This window comes from Mauremys mutica, chromosome 1 (assembly GCF_020497125.1).
Source record: "Mauremys mutica isolate MM-2020 ecotype Southern chromosome 1, ASM2049712v1, whole genome shotgun sequence".
In the NCBI taxonomy this organism is placed as follows: Eukaryota; Metazoa; Chordata; order Testudines; family Geoemydidae; genus Mauremys; species Mauremys mutica.
The window spans coordinates 252,973,062-252,995,017 of record NC_059072.1 but is presented as its reverse complement, the minus strand read 5'-3'; the positions used below and the strand labels follow the sequence as shown (position 1 = coordinate 252,995,017).

Below are 21,956 nucleotides of genomic sequence, written 5' to 3'. Positions count from 1 at the left end.
AGTTTAGAATTTCCTGACTGGCTTTTGTGTGGCTAGTTGCAGATGTGTAAGGGACCTTCAGTCTGTGCCTGGAAAACTTTTCTTGGTTTTTAATTTGAGAAAAATAAATCGTTTTAGATGGATAGTCTTTAGGTAATGTCAGCCATTGGAATGTTACTCCCAGAAATGGAAATGACTTTCTCTGTGGATATCAGATAACGACCTGTCTCCATATTCTGTCCCTATTTCATCTATTATTATGCCTGAAGTTCTTTAGCATCCTCTCATTGTCAGTGTAGGTTCAGCTGTCTGTCATCTGGGCAGAGTACTCTCCTATTGACAAATGGAAAGTCTTCAGCCATCCTACTCTCACAACTTTCCTCAAAGAGCTGGATAATGCTTTTTCACTAGTTATGCCTTTCAAAAAATCTGTCCAAATATGTGATTTCAACATAATGCTGATGTAGTTAATGGATGTACATTTTGAGCCTTTGAGAGACTATTTTATTGTGATTGTACGTAAAACTTTTAATCACAACTACTTCTGAGAGAAGAGCGAGTGAGCTGAAGGCTTTGATGGCTGATCCTTCATTCACTATATTTCTTGGGACAATATTGCATTGTGTGCTCCTTCATAATTCTTGTCTAAAATAATGTCTGATTTCCAGCTAAATCAGACTATTAATCTCTTGTCTTTATTTCAAAAACATTCTCATCCATGGGGAAATTAGTTTGGATGTTCTTGATGTCAGCTTTGAATTTCTGTTTGTCTAGAATCAGGGTATGGAGGAAGCCATCGGAACTTTTTGTAGCTTTGTAAATGGAATGGCATTTCTACTCAAAACCTGTTGAAAGGTGTTAGATTATGCAATGAGTAAGGCTAAGATTATGTCACAGAGGTCATGGAAGTCACAGATTGTGTGACTTGCAGAGATCTCTGTGTCATTTTCCGCTTCTGCCCTGGGGCAGCGGGACTGAAGTTGTCAGCTGATAGGGCCCTGCAGCTACCAGCCACAGCCAGGGGCCCCCCAGAGCCACAACAGCAGTGGGTGCTGGACCCTCCACCTTCCCATTTTGTCCCAGTTATTTTTATTAAAAGTCAGGGGCAGATCATGGGCTACCCTGAAATTTTGTTCACTGCCCGTGACCTGTCTGTGACTCACTAAAAATAACTGTGACAAAATCTTAATCTTAGCAATGAGACATGTTATGGCAGGGGTGACAGTACTTAAGTCGTAAAGCTCACTTTCCTGAGGCTAAGCCAGATGACCTGATTCCATAACAGAAAACTGCAGTGCTGCTATTTGCAATTCTGTTCATATCTATGCAGCACTATTCTTTTTGACTTGGAGCGTAGAGCTGATGCTTGCTTTAGAAGGACTACTTTGAAATCCTTGTTTAATTAGAATTTCTCAACCAACCTTAATGGGGAAATAGTATAGTTAGCTAGATTTCCTCCAGTGAGACTATGCAAAGGAAACTTCGAGGACGGAAGAAAGGGTACTTACTAGTAATTAGTTCTTCAAAAATGTTGATTCTGCATATTCATACTACGTGCTCACCTATCTCCTCTTCCTTGGAATTCTGCTTTCTTAATATTTTGGGCTTTAGCGAAAGGAACTGAGACAGTGATTGGGACTTCTCGCGCTTCTTATAACCTCTGCTTTGAACGTTCAAGGATGCATTCCCAGCAGCCATTGCTTTTCTAGAAGATTCCTGAGGCGTGGTGCCAGGGTATATCCCATAACTGAAAACATGAGGTGGCACACTTATATTAGTGGTCCCGTTGAGCATGTTGAATTATAACCTTTAGTTATTACTAAGTCCGGTTCTTGCAGTGACTGTAACACATACAAAAAGGTGCTCTTTCTATTCTGTTCAGTTATAATGTTGATTGAATTGTTACAATTTGTACATTGTGTAACACAATTCTGTTGTTGCATCTGAATTGAGGGTTCATTGAACCTGTTAAAATATCAGTGGATATGTTATGATTTCATTGTTATATATTGCTAACCTCTTAGGTAAGACAGTTAGGATATATACTTGATGTGCATGTGCAGAGGCCGTTTTTCCAAGTCAGTTGAGATGTTCAAGCCTTAAAACTTTTTTTAAATCAAAATAAAATGAATTCATGTCATAAACTAAGTACTTACAAAATTCCTCCTCTTTCTCTCTTCCTTTTTCAAACACTGAGGGCTGGTCTACACTGAAAAGTTACATTGACATAGCTATGTTTCTCAAGGGTGTGAAGAATTCACATCCTTGAGAGTTGTAGTTAAACCGACCTAATTCCCGGTGTAGACAGTGCTAGGTTGACAGAAGCATTCTTCTGTTGGCCTACCTACTGCTTCTGGGGGAGGTAGATTTTCTACAGCAATGGGAGAACCCCTCCCATCACTAGATAGTGGCAATGACTACACTACAAACTTTGGTTGGTGCAAGTTACACTGACATAAAGCTGCTGCATTTAGTGTATCACTTGTGCGTGTGCATACTTGGCTCCTTGTGTCAGCACTGAATGCACTCACCAGGAGTGCTTATGTCAATGCACAGCGCGGTGCACCATGGGTAGGTATCCCAGTGTGCAACCACTCTCCAACACACTATTTTGGGAAGTTTTGGCAGCGCATGATGGGCAGAAATGAGTTGCACAGCGTGATTGGGAGCAAGGGGTCAATTTTCCAGTGTGCAACTGTTTCCATCCCATAATGTCATCCCTATCTCATAATTTTTCCACCTTTTTTAAAAATCCCACGAACCCTTGTGGCCTTTCTCCTTTCAGAGGATGGCAGACAGAAAACATGGAACCTGCACAGCTCTGCATTATTGTCATAAGCATTCCAAGGATAAGGACACATGATCCTCCAGTATTTCTAGAGCCATAAGAGCAACAGAATCAGCAGGGAACATGACGATTTCTTGAAGGGTCGATTGCTGTGGGACATAGTGAGAACCAATTCAAGGTTGTTGATGGCATTCCCAGAGCAGCTGCTGCTGCTGGAACACTGCTCCTGGCCCAAGAAATAAGCACTGACTGGTAGGATCAAATTGTTATGCAGCCTTGGGATGATGAGCAGTGGCTGGATAACTTTCGAATGCACAAAGCCACATTCCTAAATGGTGAGTTCACCCCAGCCCTTCCGCACTGGGATGCAGGATGAGAGCTGCACTGACAGCGGAGAAGCAAGTGGTGATTGCACTGTGGAAATTGCGATGCTGGATTGCTACCGGTCAGTGAGAAACCATTTTGGAGTTGGAAAATCCACTGCCCAGGTGTTGTCATGTGAGTGTGCAGGACCATTAATCATTTCCTACTACACAGGATTTGTGGCTCTCAGCAATGTGCAGGACATCGTGGATGGATTTGCAGCAGTGGGGTTCCTAAACTGCAGTGGCTCAATAGACAGCACACACAACCCTATTTTGGTGCCATACCATCTTGCCACAGTGCAGATCAACAAAAAGGGCTACTTTTCTTTGGTTATGCAAGCATTGTTGCATCACTGGGGATGCTTCATGGACATAAATTTTGGCTGCTCAGGGAAGGTGCATGATGCTCACAGAAAGCTACAAGCAGGGACTTTCCTTCCCGACCAGCAGATTACCATTGGTAATATTGAAATGTCGGTAGTGATCCTGGGGGGAACTAGTGTACCCCTTGCTCCCTTGGCTCATGAAGCCATACACTGGCCACCTCGACAGCATCAAGGAAAGATTCAACTACCAGCTCAGCAAGAGCAGAATAACAGTTGAATGTGCTTTTGGTAGATTGAAGGGACGCTGTTGTTGTTTACTCACAAGATTGGATCTCAGTGAAAAAAAACTTCCAATAGTTATAGCTGCCTGCTCTGCATAGTACCTGTGAAACAAAGGGGGAAAAGTTACCTCTGGGTTAGAGGATGGAGTTAGAGCTGCTATCTGCTGAGATTGAACAGCCAAACACAAGGACTATTAGAAGAGCTCAGCACAGAGCCTTATGGCTCAGGGAGGCTTTTAAAGACCGCTTTAACATTGAGCCACAGTAATATGTTGTGGTCTGCAGTGCTCTACCTGGCCTTGCTGTTTTGAGGCCTGTTAGGAATTGTGTGGTGCTTGCTGTATATCTATGAATATAACACTGTCAATGCTGCATCTATTAATTTTGCAGTGCTTGCTGTACATTTATGATTATTACACTGTTTGTCATGAATCCTAATGGTTGTCACACTGTGCTGTAACAAGCCATTAGGTGCTTTCAGAATTGCTAAGCACTCTGCAACATATGTTGTGAATTAATAAAGATAAATTATTTTCCAAATAATAGACTTTTATTCAGTAAGAAAACCAGTGCAAAGTAAAATTGGTGCAATTTAAAATCCAATACATTAAAAATGCAATAAATTAATGGAACAGAATTTAACAAGGGATTGCTTATGTCCACATACAGCAATCATGGCTTCACAGGTCAGTGTGTGTGAACTTGTGGTTGTCCTTAATGTCCCCCTGGGATAGAGTGGTAGGAAGAGGGATGCATCCCCTGATACCAAGTGGAATGTTGAGGCGGTGTGAAGGGTGGTGCTGTACAGGAGTTCTCCATGGATTGCTAAGTGAGACAAGAGTCTGCAGCATCTGTGTTTGGTGCCAGAGAAATCCCATTATGTGATGGGGCAAGGCCAGATATCTATAGAAAAGTAGTGGGAGATGGATTTGTTTAACCTGGGGCTAATATATCTCTGGTACCAGGATAAGTAAATGGCAGCTGCTCCAGGTCAATTAAGACACCTGGGGCCAATTAAGAGCTTTCCAGAAGGCACGGGGGGATGCTAGGTTGATTGGGACACCTGAAGCCAATCAAGGGCTGGCTGAAACTAGTTAAAAGCCTCCCAGTTAGTCAGGTGGGCACGTATGTCAGGAGCTGTGAGAAGTTGCGCTGTTGGAGACACTGAGCTGTACACACCATATCAGGCACAAGGAGGGAGGTCCTGAGGTAAGGGCGAAGTGGAGCTTGAGGAAGTGGTGGGCTGCTGTCGGGAAGTAGGCCAGGGAATTGTACGTGTCCTGTTCCTAAAAGGTCAGCTACCATAGCTGATACTATTAGGGTCCCTGGGCTGGAGCCCGGAGTAGAGGGTGGGCCTGGGCTCCCCCTCCTTTGCCCCCTGATTAATCACTGAGACTGGGAGACAACAGAGACTGTACAAAGGAGGATAGTTTCTCCTCACCTGCCTCGCTGGCTTATGATGGAAATGGCTCAGTGGACTGTGACCCTTGTCTCTAGAGAGAGAAGGGTTAAGTGGAGGGTCACAGTGAGCCTCTGAGGCTAGCGAAATCCGTCAGGAAACGCAGGACCCACAGAGACAAGGACAGAGCTTTGTCACACCTGGTACATCTCCCTCTTCTTTTCCTGCTGGGACTCCTAGGGCTTTCTCCTGCCCACTCTTTCTTTCTCCAGGCGCCTGCAATATTCACCTTCCAGGCCCTTTTGCTAATAGTCTGATAAAGCACTGGCTTGCAGTAGCTCATTGAACATTGTATCCAAGGTCGTCGTCTTTCTCTTCCTTATCTAGCTCAGGTGTTCTGTGCGTGTGGAGGAGGAATTCCTCAAGACCGCAGTGGCAGCAGCTGTAGATAAAACACAGAGATATAGTCATAACAGAAAGTGAAAGTTATGATTCAGAACTCCCTTCCCTTGCTCCCCTAAAATTTTAAACAAGACATGCTTATTGACACTTCTGCTTCGGAGTGCTTGTGCATGGTGCCACTCTCAGCAGCCATGGTGCATATAGCCTGTCGGGGTGAGGGAAATGAGGAGGGAATTGCTGTGTTGCATTCAACTGAATATAGGGCAGTGGTACTGAATACTGGTACCATTTTCCACATGCAGTGGGGATTTTAGCTGGTATCTTACTCTTGAAGGAAACAAAGGCACAGGGAGCACAGCTGCTGCTGGTATCCCAAAGCGCCCTGGTGCATATGCTGCTAGCCTGCATATTGCAGTGGTGCTATCGAAGCCATCACTGACTGGCATGGGAAAGTGTCCTGTTGTGGAGAAAGAAATAAGGCTGCCATCCTTAGAAACCGTCAGGAGAGGATTTGAAAGTACCTTCACAAAAGTTCCATTGAGATCTCTCAAGAGGATTCAAGGGATATTTCTGTGTATATAAACTGCTCTGCATGGCCCCCTGCCTAACTGTACAGGAGAATGAAAAGCAGATAATGCCACCTCTCTTTGTTATTATCACCTATCACCTCTTGCAAGAGTAAATTAATGAAAAGTCAATAGCTGTAACCTGTTAATTTTGGGGTGCCATCAGTACATCATTGTAATGGAAATACAATTACACATCTGATATTCCTACCCCTGCATTGGACTCGCCAGTGCTCGGCTGCTGGGACTGACTGGACCGCGGTAGAGTCTCAAACAAGTCCTGGCTCGCGGCATAGATGGACCTCCCCCCCCCACCCCGGTTGCATGTCCCCAGTTCCCCTCACTGTTCATGCCAGTGGCCTGTGGCTTGGCCTCCTCAGAAGTATCCACAGAGACAGTGGGATCTCTGCCAAATATGGCATGCAGCTTCTTGTAAAAGCAACAGGTCTGCAGCACAGCATTGGAGTGACTGCTGGCCCGCCTCGCTTTGTGATATGCCTGACTCAGATCCTTTTGCATTCACACACCACTGCTGCTGGTCCTTGTTGTACCGCTTCTCCTGCATTCCCCATGCAATCTGCTCATAAATATCCATGTTTCTATGGCTGGTCTATATCTGTGCTTGCACAATATCTTCTTCCCACAGGCCCAGAAGATCTAATATCTCCTGTCTGCTCCACGCCGAAGTGCGTCTGGAGCATGAAGCCAGCATGGTTAGCTTGGCAATTGCACACAACAATGGGGAGCTGCTAAATGTGCTTGCCAAGCTGGACAATCAGGAAAAGACATTACAAAAAGTTGCAGGGCTTCAAAGGGGAGACAGGCCTTCTAGTCTCTGTGACCCCTGGGCAGTGTAGTTCACAATTATGACCAGAGTGGTCAGTATCTGGCATTGTGGGACAGTTGCTGGAAGACTGTTAGGGTCAACATAAATGCAGTATCTGCACTCTCGCTGCATCGATCTGAGTACATGGCTCAGTGCTGCTCGGGGAGATGGTGTTACTGTGTTGCTGTAACAGGGCACTTGCATCGGTGGGAGGCAAATTTAAGCATAGACATATGCACAACTGGGTCAACGCAAGATGGCTTATGTCAAATTAACTTTGTAGTGTAGACCAAGCCTAAGCATCTACACTGAAGTGCTACAGCTAAATGTAGGCAGAGTATTCAAAGACATCAGTGGCTTGGCGTTTAGTTAAGTGCTTAATACTTATTGAAAGTAATTTGCAGTTGGTGCCTTTGAATATCACCCTGTAAATATTTGACCAAGTTATAATAGTTGGGAGAAAAATAGAATACATTCAGGATTATTTTTCCCTCCTTTCCATTTTTTCTAAGGGTTAGTCTGCACATTAAGTTTTCCTTGTAACTCCATGTGTGGGCCCGCTTATTCTATGTATAAACATAGTGTCTTAACTCATTTTGAGCCCTATTTTAGGTGAGGCTTTAAATGGATGAGTTACAAATCATTCAAACTGTTTATAGTGGAAACAGGGCTAGCTATGCTAATAGATGCTGCTATAATAATTTGAAACTCTGAGAGTGATGACTTCAAGCAAAATATTTTAACTTCTCTGAATGCTCTCTGTTCCCTGCCCTGTATCATTTGTAGATGTATCATTTTCAACATCTGCTGTACTCTTAGTATTGTTCTTTTGACATTGATGTTTAGGTCTCATGGTTTGCAGTAGGATGTTATTATCTCATGGTCGGTCACAAAAATGAACATGCCAGAAGATATCTCAGGTAAAAGCTTAACTTCATATCCAATAATATTAGATTTATTATTGTGTTGCTTATAACTTGTTAGGTCAATATTATTCAGGATTTAATTTTCAAATAAAGAATAGTTAACTATAAAAGTATTACACAAGAGCTGTTCATTGTAAATAAATGTAATTACAGAAACCTAGGAATCCTGGCTGCTGTATGTCCCCTGTGTTTACCCTTTCTTTGATATGGCAGTCAATCAAAAATGTTTTGTTACAAATTGGCCTCATATGGGGGATATTGCAAGTGAACCCAGTCACTGGGTCCCATGTGCTTCTAACTGATTCTAATTCTAGTGACGCTCTGGAACTCTAGAGTATACTTTCAAGCTTAGACATCTTGTCTGATGAAAATAACAAAGGCCTGAGATGCATCTTCCCCATCTCTGATGTCACCTCTTCTGTGAGTCTGAAATTTGTCAGTGTTTCAGCCTCCTCTCTCCTTCATAATAAAGAATAAATGGACACAAATCTGACATCAGGAATCATAACATTCAAAAACCAGTGGGAGAACACTTCAACCTCTCTAACCACTCAGTGACAGACTTGAAGGTGGCAATTTTGCAACAAAAAAACTTCAAAAACAGACTCCAAAGAGAAACTGCTGAACTCGAATTAATATGCAAACTAGACACAATTACCTGTGGTCTAAACAAAGACTGGGAATGGTTGGGTCATTACATTAATTGAATCTATTTCCCTATGTTAAGTTCTCCTCACACCTTCTATGGGCCATCTTAATTATCACTTCAAACAGTTTTTTTCCTCCTGCTGACGATAGCTCATCTCAATTGATTAGACTCTTCCTGTTGGTATGCATACTTCCACCATTTCATGTTCTCTGTATGTATAAATATCTCCTGTCTGTGTGTTCCATTCTATGCATCCGAAGAAGTGAGCTGTAGCTCACGAAAGCTCATGCTTCAATAAATTTGTTAGTCTTTAAGGTGCCACAAGTACTCCTGTTCTTTTTGCGGATACAGACTAACACGGCTGCTACTCTGAAACCTCTCTCCTTCATGTTTTTCTTGTGGTTATGGTTGGCTCCGTTCACAGAGTCTCTGCTCTTAAGTAGGGCCTCAGTCTCTGTGCCATGTACTGAAATTGGGAAGCTCCAGACACTCCAGTCATGCTTGCCCCCTTCTTGTGGGCTCTTTTGTATGGACACTATTGTTCCATGGCTAAGGGGCAGTAGTTGGCAGATGATCAAAGTTGATGACCCTAAATTGCAGTTTTGATGGCTTTTTGGTGACAGTCCTTCAAAGAAGCGTCAAACACTTTCTTTCCCAGGCAGGGCAGCTGTCTGGAATGGAGAATAATAGGCTTGCCTTAGGCAAGCCCAGACTTTTGCAGTCACATAGGCAATATTTCCACCCACAGACTATGTCTACACTTACAAGCTTACAGAGGCACAACTGTACCAATACAACTGTGTTATGCCAGTGGGAGAGAGCTCGCCCGTCGACGTAATAAAACCAGCTTAATGAGTGGCGGTTGCTATGTCGGCGGGAGAGGGTCTCCTGCCGACATAGTGCTGGTGCACGTGAGCGCTTATGCCAGCAAAATGTGTTTTACTCAGGGAAGGGTTTTTTTCAAATCCCTGAGCGACAAAAGTTTTGCTAACATAAGTGCTAGTGTAGACATGGCCTAACTATGACATAGAAATGTCATCATTTGACATTACCATTTTCTACTTTCACATGTTTAACATTGTTTACACTGCATGAATAGAGATTTTCTAATGTAATGTAGTTGTTTTTCTGTTTGCTTTTTGTTGGTGTCTTTACTTTAAGATTTATGTGTAGATATAAAAAACATATACCTCTTTTGCATGCATTCACACCATTAAATTTAGTTCCTTGCAGTAAGGATTTAGTTCATCAGTTTACCTTGGTGTTTCACTATGCACACTTAACAACACTATCTAAATAACATAGTTTAGAAATTTGCTAAAATCAGTTTAGAAAATGAGAGTAATACAGTCTCTTAAAATCTCAAATAATGCATGTCAAAAGGTAAGCTTTCACCAGTATGATAATCATTTAAAGACAAAGTTCTTTATTAAACACTCATTAGTTTGCTACAAATTTATTAAATATATACATGAGTACACAGACTATTTATACTTCACCAAGCTTACTGCTTAAGTGTTCCAATAAGATGAATATAATGAATTTCAGATGTAGTTATAACATGTTGGTCTGATTTTTTGTGTGTGTGTTTTTTTAGCAAAGCCACTACACTTGAGAGAACCTATGGACCAGCTTGGATAGCATATGGACATTCATTTGCAGTTGAGAGTGAGCATGACCAAGCAATGGCTGCTTACTTCACAGCAGCACAGCTAATGAAAGGGTATGTCAAAAGTAAACTATGCCATTTTGTATATATTTTTTTCATTGATAAAAATACACTTAAGGCAATAACTCAAATGGAAACTTCAGTACCAGGCAAACTAGTTGAAACTACAGTAAAGAACAGAATTATCAGACACTTAGATGAATATGATTTGTTGGGGAAGAGTTGACATGGTTTTTGTGAAGGGAAATCATGCCTCATCAATCTACTAGAATTCTTTGAAGGAGTCAACAAGCATATGGACATGCATGATCCAGTAGATACAGTGTACTTAGATTTTCAGAAAGCCTTTGACAAGGTCCCTCACCAAAGGCTCTTAAGCAAAGTAAGCTGTCATAGGATAAGAGGGAAGGTCCTATCATGGATCAGTAACTGGTAAAAATATAAGAAACAAAGAGTGTGAATAAATGGTCAGTTTTCAGAATGGGGAGAGGTAAATAGTAGTGTCCCCCAGGGGTCTGTCCTGGGACCAGTACTGTTCAACATATTCATAAATGATCTGGAAAAAGGGGTAAACAGTGAGGTGACAAAATTTGAGGATGATACAAAACTACTCAAGATAGTTAAGTCCAAAGCAGACTGTGAAGAATTACAAAGGGATCTCACAAAACTGGGTGACTGGGCAACAAAATGGCAGATGAAATTCAATGCTGATAAATGCAAAATAATGCACATTGGAAAACATATTCCCAACTATAAATATAAAATGATGGGGTCTAAATTAGCTGTTATCGCTTAAGAAAGAGATCTTGGAGTCATTGTGGATAATTCTCTGAAAACATCCACTCAATGTGCAGCGGCAGTGAAAACAGCTAACAGAATGTTGGGAATCATTAAGAAAGGGATAGATAAATAAGACAGAAAATATAATATTGCCTCTCTCTAAATCCATGGTATGCCCATGTCTTGAATAATGTGTGCAGATGTGGTCGCCGCATCTCAAAAAAGATATATTGGAATTGGAAAAGGTTCAGAAAAGGGCAACAAAAATTATTAGGGGTAAGGAACAGCTTCCATATGAGAAGAGTTTAAAAAGACTGGGACTTTTCAGTCTGGAAAAGAGACGGCTAAGGGGAGATATGGTAGAGGTCTATAAAATCATGACTGGTGTGGAGAAAGTAAATAAGGAAGTGTTTTATACTCCTCAAACGCAAGAACTAGGGGTTACCAAATGAAATTAATAGGCGGCAGGTTTAAAACAAAAGAGTATTTTTTCACAATGCACAGTCAACCTGTGGAACTCCTTGCCATAGGATGTGGTGAAGGCCAAGACTATAACAGGGATCAAAAAAGAACTAGATAAATTAATGGAGGATAGGGTCCATCAATGTCTATTAGCCAGGATGTGGAGGGATGGTGTCCTTAGGCTCTGTTTGCCAGAAGCTGGGAATGGGCGACAAGGAATGGATCACTTGATGAATACCTGTTCTGTTTAGTCCCTCTGGGGCACCTGGCATTGGCCACTGGCATAAAAGACAGGATCCTGGGCTAGATGGACATTTGGTTTGACCCAATATGGCCGTTCTTATGTTGAAAACAAGGGAGGAAAAAGATAAGTAGTGTTCCATTATCCTTCTGCTTGTTGAATTCATCATTTGTATTTGAGTATTGCTTACAGTTTAAAAGTTTAGATAGTGTTACTACCTAGTGTGTCATTAAAGTCCAGTTATTTGTCTTTTCAGTTTATAGGTAAAGAAGCAGAACTGGATTAAACTCAGAATTAACTTGGGGATAGGAAAGGGCAATACACATGTCTAGGCTATAATACTAGTAAACATTAGAATTAACTTCTTACTAAACATTTTCCCTTTAAGGTACTCTTCAGATTAGTACTTCATTTGGAATCTATTTCATGTAGTGTTACATAATACATATTCTTCCTTGCGTTACTGCACATTTGGATCCCATTTAGTGTCCATGTGCCCCAGCATAGGTGTTTGGAACATTTTCACTAGCAGCGTCCAGTAGCAGTGGTCCATGCGCCCTGTATGCCTCCCCGCTGCACCCTCACAGGGCATAAAGGGCACAGCAACCCCAACCGCCTTAGGCAGTGAGTTGTAACAACATAAGTGTCTCTTTGTAGTAATCTTGTTACTTAGCATTTAGTCTAATAGTTGGTAGTTAATTTGTTTATAGGTAGTAGGTTAGTGCACTTGTTACTATTTAAATTAGCTTATTTGCAGTAGGTATGGGGGAAAAAGCAATTTATGGCAGAGCCCAAATCTCTGGGCTTCAAGACAGGTCCCTTTGTAGGGGGGCTGTTCTTGTGACTGACACCTATGACAGGTGCCTTTTCTGTCTGGTTGAGGAACATATTGTTGCGGAGTGTGTGATTTGCAAGTCCTTCAAGAAGCCCACACAAAAGGAGAAGCAGTTCAGCTTTTTCTTATGGAAAAGTCCATGAGAGCTATGTCTGACTTGACTCAGAGCATGAACTTGGTACAGAGGCTTCTGTTTTCACAGCTTATCTCGCCAATGATCCTGTCACCAGAAATGTGACAGCTAATTCAGCAGCATTTAAAAAGATGAGATTCAGAAAGGTCAATCAGAGGAGGCAGGGACTCCCATTGTTAGAAGACTGAATGACTCTAAAGGCCTGGTCTACACCCAAGGCCGGCTCTAGGATTTTTGCCACCCCAAGCAAAAAAAATTTTGGCTCTCCCCCTTTTTTTCGTGCCCCCCAGCCTGGCCCCAACTCCACCCCTTCCGAACCCCTTCCCCAAATCCCCAGCCCCGCCGCCTCCTCTGGGCGTGCCACATTTCCCCCCCGCCATTGTTTCCTGGGGACCCCCCGCGACCTCCCGCCCTAGCTCACCTCCGCTCCGCCTGCTCCCCTGGGTGCGCTGCCACTCCGCTTCTCCCCCCTCCCTCTCAGACGAGGGAGGGCAGAGAAGCAGAGCAGCGGCGCGTTCAGGGGAGCAGGAGGAGCAGAGGTGAGCTAGGGTGGTGGGGCGCAGGAAGTAACGAGGGGTAGAGGAACCGCTCTCCACTCCAGCTCACCTCCGCTCCACCACCACTGCCTCCCTCGAGCACCCGCCACTCGGCTTCTCCCTCCCTCCCTCCCAGCCTTGCCACACGTGAAATAGCGGCGGCACGTTCAGGAGAGCAGGTGGGGAGGTGGGGGCGCAGGAAGTAACGGGGGGTAGAGGAACCACTCCCTGCTCCAGCTCACCTCCGCTCTACGACCGCCGTCTCCCCCGAGCGCCCCGCTGCTCAGCTTCTCCTCCCTCCCAGACTTGCTGCGTGAAACAGCTGTTTCACGTGCAGCAAGCCTGGGAGGGAGCGGGGAGAAGCGGAGCGGCGGCAGCGCGCTCAGGGGAGCAGGCGGAGGCAGAGCGGAGGGGAGGTGGGGGCACTTTTTCCCCATGTCCTGGAGTCGACACCTATGATGGCCAGCGCCAGAATGCCGCCCCTAGAAATGTGCCGCCCCAAGCACCTGCTTGTTTTGCTGGTCCCTGGAGCCGGCCCTGTCTACGCCTAAGTCGATCTAGCCACGGTTGCCTAGGGCTGTGAAAAATTTCATGCCCTGAACACTGTAGTTATGTCGTCCTAACCCCGGCATAGACACTGGAAGTCGATGGAAGGATTCCTCGGTCTACCTAACTACAGCCTCTTGGAGAGGGGGATTACCTACATTGATGGAAGGCATTTTCCCATCGATGTAGGGAGTGCCTACAGGAAAGTAGCTGTAGTGCTGCTGTAGCAGCGATAGGGTAGACATACCCTATGTCAGTTTCCTGGCGCGAAGCCTGTCTCCGGTGGCAGGTGCAAAGAAAAGCTCTTCAAAGGAGCCCTTACTGCTGGTGCCGAGAGAGAAGAGGAACTGTTGAAGGGAGCCATTACTGTCGGTGCAGGAAAGAGTGGGACTGAGACCTGCCATGTTGCATCGCATTACAGAGCTGGTACAGAAACCTGCTTCTTCGTCTAAAAGATCCCAAGAGAAAAAGAATTCAGTCATCTGCCTTCTTCCTTTTTGGCACTGGCTTCAGCAGCACTGTCATTCTCAGCATCAAAATTAGGACAGACTTCTACAGTGCTTCCCTTGTCGGCATTGGCATCTTTGAATTACAGCCAGGAGTTTCAGCTGCAAAGGAAGGTTTAAAGTAGAGAGGCATCTACAGTGCCTCACTGTAGGGACCTCTTACAACTAAATTTGCAGCTCCAAAAGCTTATTTTGTGTGTTGTTGGTTTTTTTGCCAAACCTCAGGGTCATTCCAGAACCTGAGTCACCAGTCCTAGAGGTTTTCCTGATCTTGATACCAGACAGAGCCTGTCTTCAAAAAAGAAGCAAGCATATCTATAATGAAAATTTATTTGAACCAGCACAGACAGGAGTCCACCACCAAGAAGGAAATCACATGGACGGAAAGAAAATAATTCTAGGGACGCATATGGAAAAGAGCCTCCTAATAGACCTGAGAATGCTAATCCATCTAGGCTATATTTCCCTAGTTTGTTTATGAGAAGGTCATGCAAAACACTATCAAAAGCCATATTAAAGTCAGGGTATACCACACCCTCCATATCTACAGTGCTGGTTATCCTGTCAAAGAAAGCTGTTAGATTGGTTTGACATGATATGTTCTTGACAAATCCACGTTGACCATTTTATCACTTTTACCTACTGAGTGTTTGCAAATTGATTGTTGATTATTTGCTCCACTATCTTTCCTGGTAAGAAGTTAAGATGACTTGTCTGTAATTTCATGTCTGTAATTCCATGTCAGTGTTCTGTTCCAATAATATTAGATTAACTCTTATCCTTAAAGCACTTGGCACTATTGCTTCAATCGAAGATCATTTGGCAGCGTTCCATTCCATATCTGTATTTCATTCTCCAGTAGAGGAAAGTACAATCTTCTCTCTTCAGTCAGTGAATAGATTTACGGAAGGGCTTGTCCGCGTTTTTCTTCCCGTGAGAAAGATCACTCAAATATGGGACTTAAATTCAGTGGGTTTTTTGCTTTTGGACCCTTCTCCCCTCCGCTTTTGAATCTCTCAAATTATCCAGTTCTTCTGCTATCACTGAAGGTAGCATTTCTGGTGGCAATTGCATCAGCTTGTAGAATAAGCAAATTACAAGCCCTAATGATAGAGCCTCCATTTACAGTTTTTCACCTGTCTACAGTAATGATGAGACTGCATCCATCTTTTATGCTTAAGGTACTATCAGATTTTCATATCCATTCATTCACCAATTTTTTTTCAAAACCTCATTCTTCACCTGTTGAATATAAATTACATACTTGAGACGATTGCTGTTATATTACCTAGACAGAACTAGATCTTTTTGTAAAACTTCAAGACATTTTGTTCTGTGTGGTAATAAATCAAAAGGGATGACTGTTTCATCATAAAGACTTCCAAAAAGGGTATCCAATTGTATTAGAACTGCTTATGATATTAGTAAGAAGAGTCCTCCATCAGAGTGCAAGCTACATCAATAGCATGCTTAAGTCAGGTTCCTGTATCGGAAATATGTAGAATGGCTACCTGGTCCTCAGCACACGTTTACAAAATGTCATTGTTAGTCACTACTTCAAAATCTGATGCCTGTTTTGGAAGAACCTTTGCAATCTCTTTTCAGATAACTCTTAGCTCCCACCTCCTTTAAAAAATGATTGCTAGCTTATCACTATAAGTGGGATCCACATGTCCAGTAGCTCAAAGAAGAAAGAAAGGTAACTTAGCTAATAGTAGCTGTTGTTCTTCAAGATGTTCTGCACATGTGCATCCCACAACCCATCTTTGCAGTTCAGTTTTATGAATGAGGATTTTGGTCAGCGGAGGGACTGAGTGGTGGTTGTTGTCGCTGCCCCCTTTATGCTCTGGGGCCTAAAGGGCACATGCACGACACCTACTGGATACTGCTAGTGACAATGTTTTGAACTCTTGTGCTGGGGCACATGGACACCATAAGTGGAATCCATGTAAGAACATCTCAAAGAATCAGTTACTATCAGGTAAGTAACTGCTCTTTTTACGTTTTTTTTTTTTTTTATTTAAGGTATACTTATAAAGTATCACACAATTAAATGCTTTTAAGATTTCTGCAAATTATTAAATATTTACATCAAGCAAATAAATATATGAAACTTCCTTTTTTTCCTTATTTTTTACAGCTGTCATTTGCCGATGCTCTATATTGGACTAGAATATGGTTTGACCAACAATTCAAAATTAGCTGAAAGATTTTTCAGCCAAGCCCTAAGCATTGCACCTGAGGATCCTTTTGTTATGCATGAAGTTGGAGTGGTTGCATTTCAAAATGGAGAGTAAGTTTGCAAAAGGAGATAAAGACAATACTACTAATCTATATTCTTTTCCTAAATGTAATGTAGTAGCATATATTTTGTTTTTATAAAAGGGCTTATTTTGATATACAGAACAAGAAATTGCTTATGATTCTAGTTAGTTAGTATTCACCCTAAACTCTTACTTATCAAATTAGTTTCTCTTCTAATAGGGTATTTTATCCAGTTTGATGTTTTAAGGATTGAGTCAGGAAAGAATTGATACTTGGAGATTAGGCACATATAGAACAGCCAGTCATCACATGAGGTATTCATACATGCAGGAGATTCCATGTATTGAAATGGTATTTGTAATGTCATACAATGAAGCATTCTTTGTTTTTGGCAAATCGGGAAGTACCAAGATGATTCCAGAGGGGGGAACAAATTTTTAAAAGGTGTATAAGGTTAAGGTTTTGATTGTTATCCATAGCCTGGTTATTGGGAGCATTTAAAATGTTTCTGGGCTATACTCCATTTTAATTTTTGCTCTGTAGTTTGGCTTTAAGATCATTCACCTTTGTGTGCAAGATGTTTGTCACAACTGCTTGTATTTCACCATTTAATTAATGTGAATGAACTTATCTGTGTATAAATAGTGTAAAAGATAACTTTTCTCTCTTTCTAACACAGCATATTCAGCTTTGTCATTAAGAAGGGACTTTTGAATGGCAACTGTATGATAGATAGTTTGTTGGTAATTCCAGTAATGTGTTTTTTTTTTCTTATTTTAGCTGGAAAACTGCAGAAAAGTGGTTCCTTGATGCTTTAGAGAAAATTAAAGCTATTGGAAATGAGGTAATTTTTTAATTAATGCGTACTTAATTTTATGTCAATGAACTATTTATTAAAACTGCAGGGTCTCATATTATATTGCCTTATGTAATTGGATTGTTAGAATAAATGCAGTAAGTTCTGAGACATTGTCGACCCCAATTATATAGACTGACTTAAAACCTTAGCTATTGTCATTAAGTTCTGCCATCCAGTGTTTTCATATTTTTACATTATGCTTATCAGACATTCCTTTTTACCCTTTCCCATAATACCTAGAACAACAAGCCTTCAGCTGAAATTAAAAAGTAACAGATTTAAAATGTATTCCTACATGCCTGTGGCATAGCTGTTAGCAGAATCCAGATGTGACTCCCAGTTGTGTGCCTAAACTGTTAGACTATGCTCTGTCCCATATGAATTCTCCAATCACATATGAAACTCAGTATAGCAAGGTATCTTAGTTTTTAAAAAATGCTTAGACATGCAGAGGAATAAGAATAGAGTTTGTAGTTACGGTATCTGTGGAAAAGTTACAGCTCTTCTTCTGATGCTTAAGAGCATAAGCTAAACACCATGACCAGAAAGGAATTTAAGGATTTTGACAGCTTAGATATTGGCATTGTGTGGCCAGTGAATGGACTAATTTTTTCAGATCAGATAAATTTAGACCATGGAAGAAAAGTGATAAAGCCAAATGGGATATTTAGTATTTGCAATCATTCTGTCAAGATCTAGTTTTACTGAGGGTCACTTCTATACTGCTTGTTGATGAACCCAGCTGTGCTAATAAATAGTAAAGAGTTAAATTTGAAAGTGCAAAGCTGGCATTGAATTTGTAAGGTAAAGATAACATTTTATTTGGACAAGGTGGCAAACACTAAAATAATGATATCACTGCAGTTTTTAAGGCTATTTAACTGGGATGGGGTCTGGAAGAACCTGGAAAAGATAACTAATATGGGGAGGAAGATTCACTTTAATAAGTCAGTGGTTTCATTGGACAACATGTTTGCTTATTTTACCTATAAAGTTATATGTAGCTAACTGTTTAATGTAAACGGAATTTTAAATGCCTGTCTTCAAGTTTTCATTCTCCATGGATGAACTGCCTTGTTCATTTACGTGCTGATTTCTCTCTAGTAATTGAGCACACAGAATTTAATTAAAAGCTGTGAGGTTGATATCATTAGGTTGGATGTATTATTTTTCAGGTAACAGTTGATAAATGGGAGCCTTTATTGAACAACTTAGGACATGTGTGCAGAAAGCTCAAGTAAGTGGAAAATGTGAAATGTTTTAAAGCTACATTTACCTGGTATGTTAGAAAAAAGTTTGTTGTTCTTGGACCTACTGCTTATTTGCAATAAGACTTTACTCTGTCAAAGCAGTGTAAGGAGGTCTTCTTGTAAATCAGAATGAGGCCATCTAAATCTGTTTGTGCACATTCATTTGCAGTGTGTTTACACATGGACATGGTGTACAGACAGAGGATGCCTCATGTATATGCAATAATTTATATAAAATCTTAAGTCTTACAATTATTTTATTAGTTGATAAAATTTTAATCATAAGTGCTCAGATCTACATTTTAAATGACTTCTGCATCAATATTGAAGCCCTTGCTTATGGGCAGATTCTGCAGAACAGTCTGCATCAGTGTAAGGGTCTTCTTGTGCAGACTGTTTTCCTGGATCAGAATGTGACTTATTACTCAAGCAAAACTCTCACTGGCTTCAGTGGGAGTTTTGCCATAAGGACTGTAGAATTACTGTTGAGAATGGCAAGTTCAAGGTTTGCAGCCATCTTTCCACCCATCTCTAGAAGCTTTACTACAGATTTGCTGTGAAACAAAATACCGTATATACTCCATTCATAAGCCGAATATTTGTTGGTAAAAAAGTGACGCATCAAAGAGTGGGGTCGGCTTATAAATGGGTTTTCACCAAAATTTGATGATTCTAAACTCTATGGAATCATTGAATTGAATATCTAATACATTGTCATTTTGTTTTCCAGGAGCGTTCGCAGGCATGGAGCCCCTCAGCTCCCTGTGGCCACGGTTTGCTGTTCCCAGCCAATGGGAAGTGGCACCATTTCCCGCAGCTCCTATTGGCTGGGAATGGCAAACTGCGGCCACTGGGAGCTGAGGGTCTCCATGCCTGTGAACGCTCCAGGTGAACAAAACGGCCAGGCCCGCTAGCGGCTTACCCTAACGGGCCAGGCGCCAAAGTTTGCCAACCCCTGAAATATAGAGTTGGCTTATGAAAGGGTCATACAGTTTTTGCTATTTTAACCTATCCATCTGGGGGGGGGTCGGCTTATAAACAAACGGGCTAATGAACGAGTATATACGGTATGAATACTTTTCTGACTGAGTTATAAAATAATACTTGAAATAAATGTAAAATCCAAGGACAGTTGTAAAACAAAATCTGAGCATATTTTTCTCAACAATACATCAGCAACGGACCATCTTTTAAAGATATTTATTTTTAAAAAATATTCTTTGATGGTAGGACTATTCCATATTTTGTTCAGATTACAACCATGACAAAATAATGTTGCAGTACAAAGTACATATGGGAATTATACCTTTTGTAGCAGACTAAATAATTAATTATATCAGACTAATATTTTTAATAAGAATTAATTAAATAAAAATGTTTGCAATTCAGAAATGTATTCATATCTATAATTTTAAAATCTGATTTTAATAGTTAAATATAATTTTATTTTGTTTCATATGAACAATGCTATAATTCCTTAATTGGCCATATGGTTTATAGCTATTGTGTTTCAGAATCATTAATGTGAAAGCAATTAGAATGGAGAGATACTCTGAAGCTGTACTATTGCTTTTGGCTTCAGTGTTAATTACACCTTTTACAAGAGCTGCCAATTAGTCTTCATTTTCCTTAGGAAATAAGTGTATTCTGTGTAACAGCTGCCCACTTTGCCAAAGCAAACAAAAGGCCATGCTGCTGGGAAACTAATCATTATACTTCTGGTGGAATTCTGTGCTAAATAATTAAAAATTCTGCAACAAAAATTTAAAAATTCTACAAAATTCTGCATATTTTATTTGTCAAAATAACACAGTATAATCACACCAGTTTCAATTATTTTTGGTCATTTATTTCAAAATATCTGTCAGCAAGTATGTGTGTAACAATACAGACAACAAAAAAGATTCAGGAAATGTTTTTTGACAAATAGATTCCTTACTAGGCATATTGATACAGAACTCTGAGTAATAATTCATTTAAACTACAATACAGAACTGTATTTCCTGCACCCCTCAAAAGCGGTGCAAAGGCTTGGGGGAGTCAGGGGTAATGGAGGAGCTGAAACAATGAGGAGTCCGATGACACCTTAAAGACTAACAGATTTATTTGAGCATAAGCTTTTGTGGGTAAAATACCCACTTCTTCAGAGGAGCTGAGGGAGAGGGAAGTAAATTGCTGAGAAGGAGCCTGGGTGTGAACTTGGAGGGTTGTTGGGTATGGATGGGAAAAGTATGGATCAGTTTTGAGTTTTTTTGAGGGGAGGAGGGGACAGACACTGGCTGACCCCTAGCCTCTCCCATTCAGTCAAGCATGTCTGCCCCTGTCCCCATGTGTCTCTGTGCCCTCACCCAACAACTCCCCTGTCCCTGTGTAGCTCTGCACACACACACACCCATCACCATGTGGCCCTGCACCTCCCTCCCCGTCCCCCACCCCGTGGCCCTGTGCCTCCACTCCCATTCAGCCACTGCCCCAGTCTGTCCTCCCCCACCAGCTCTTTTGAGCCCCCGTCTGACCACCACCCCCCAAGCACCTCACAGACCTTGTCTCCTGACTTGGCCTGACAAGCGCTGCCAAGGCAGTTTTCTCTCTTCCCTCGATGTGGGGTGCTGCAACTTTGTTCTAGCACCACAGCGCCATCTGGTGGGCAAAAGGCAGAACTGCGGCAACATTTTGTCAGAAGGTTTTTTTCTGTGCGAAAAATTAGAAATCTGCGGGGCTCATTAAATATGTGCATGCGCAGTAGCATAGAATTCCCCCAGGAGTAGCATTAGTATAATTATAGAGGGTTTTTTCCAAAATCCTTGTCTCGGTTAATAACACTTTTGTCTTGTTAAATTTCCTGCAATAAAAAAATTCTAAATATTTACATCACATTTAGAGCAGCCAATACTGTATTCTTTGTTTATGAGTCCATGTATTTAAGACATTTTTCTAAATACTGTAAAACATTTTTAATGCAAAAAAATCATTTTAATTTAAAATTAAGTTGACAGACTACAGTGAAATGCTACATGCTAGAATAGGTATGAATATTGTATAGTGTGGAAGGCTTGGTTGCACAGCGAACAAATTTTATATTTAATTGTTAATTCTCTAGTATTTCTGATAGATTTACATGTTGCTGTTTAATATAGTTTTATATAATAGAAATCAGAGTTAACCATGAAAACAGATGTAACTTTTCTGAATAGAGAAAATGCTATCTAACAGTCCTCTGAGATTTGTGATATCTGTGTTTTAATTATAGTAGCTTGACATTCTTGTAGTAATGACATCCAGCTGTAAGCATGTGTGCTTTTGTATGTGTCTTGGGTTCTGAATGAATACATAATTTGATTCATGGATGATTTTAATTTCAGGAAAA

The 21,956-nt window shown here is 41.3% G+C and overlaps 1 protein-coding gene across 1 annotated transcript in view; it reads left to right on the top strand.

Moving 5' to 3' along the window:
- The window catches only part of CDC16 (cell division cycle 16), a 65,829-nt gene that overhangs the window by 24,343 nt on the left and 19,530 nt on the right, over positions 1 to 21,956 (top strand). Inside the window, exons 11-15 of the mRNA XM_045007190.1 lie at positions 7,779 to 7,852; positions 10,105 to 10,230; positions 16,356 to 16,508; positions 17,261 to 17,324; positions 18,515 to 18,576. Of these exons, the coding sequence (XP_044863125.1) occupies positions 7,779 to 7,852; positions 10,105 to 10,230; positions 16,356 to 16,508; positions 17,261 to 17,324; positions 18,515 to 18,576 (479 nt within the window). The remainder of the gene's footprint in view (positions 1 to 7,778; positions 7,853 to 10,104; positions 10,231 to 16,355; positions 16,509 to 17,260; positions 17,325 to 18,514; positions 18,577 to 21,956) is intronic.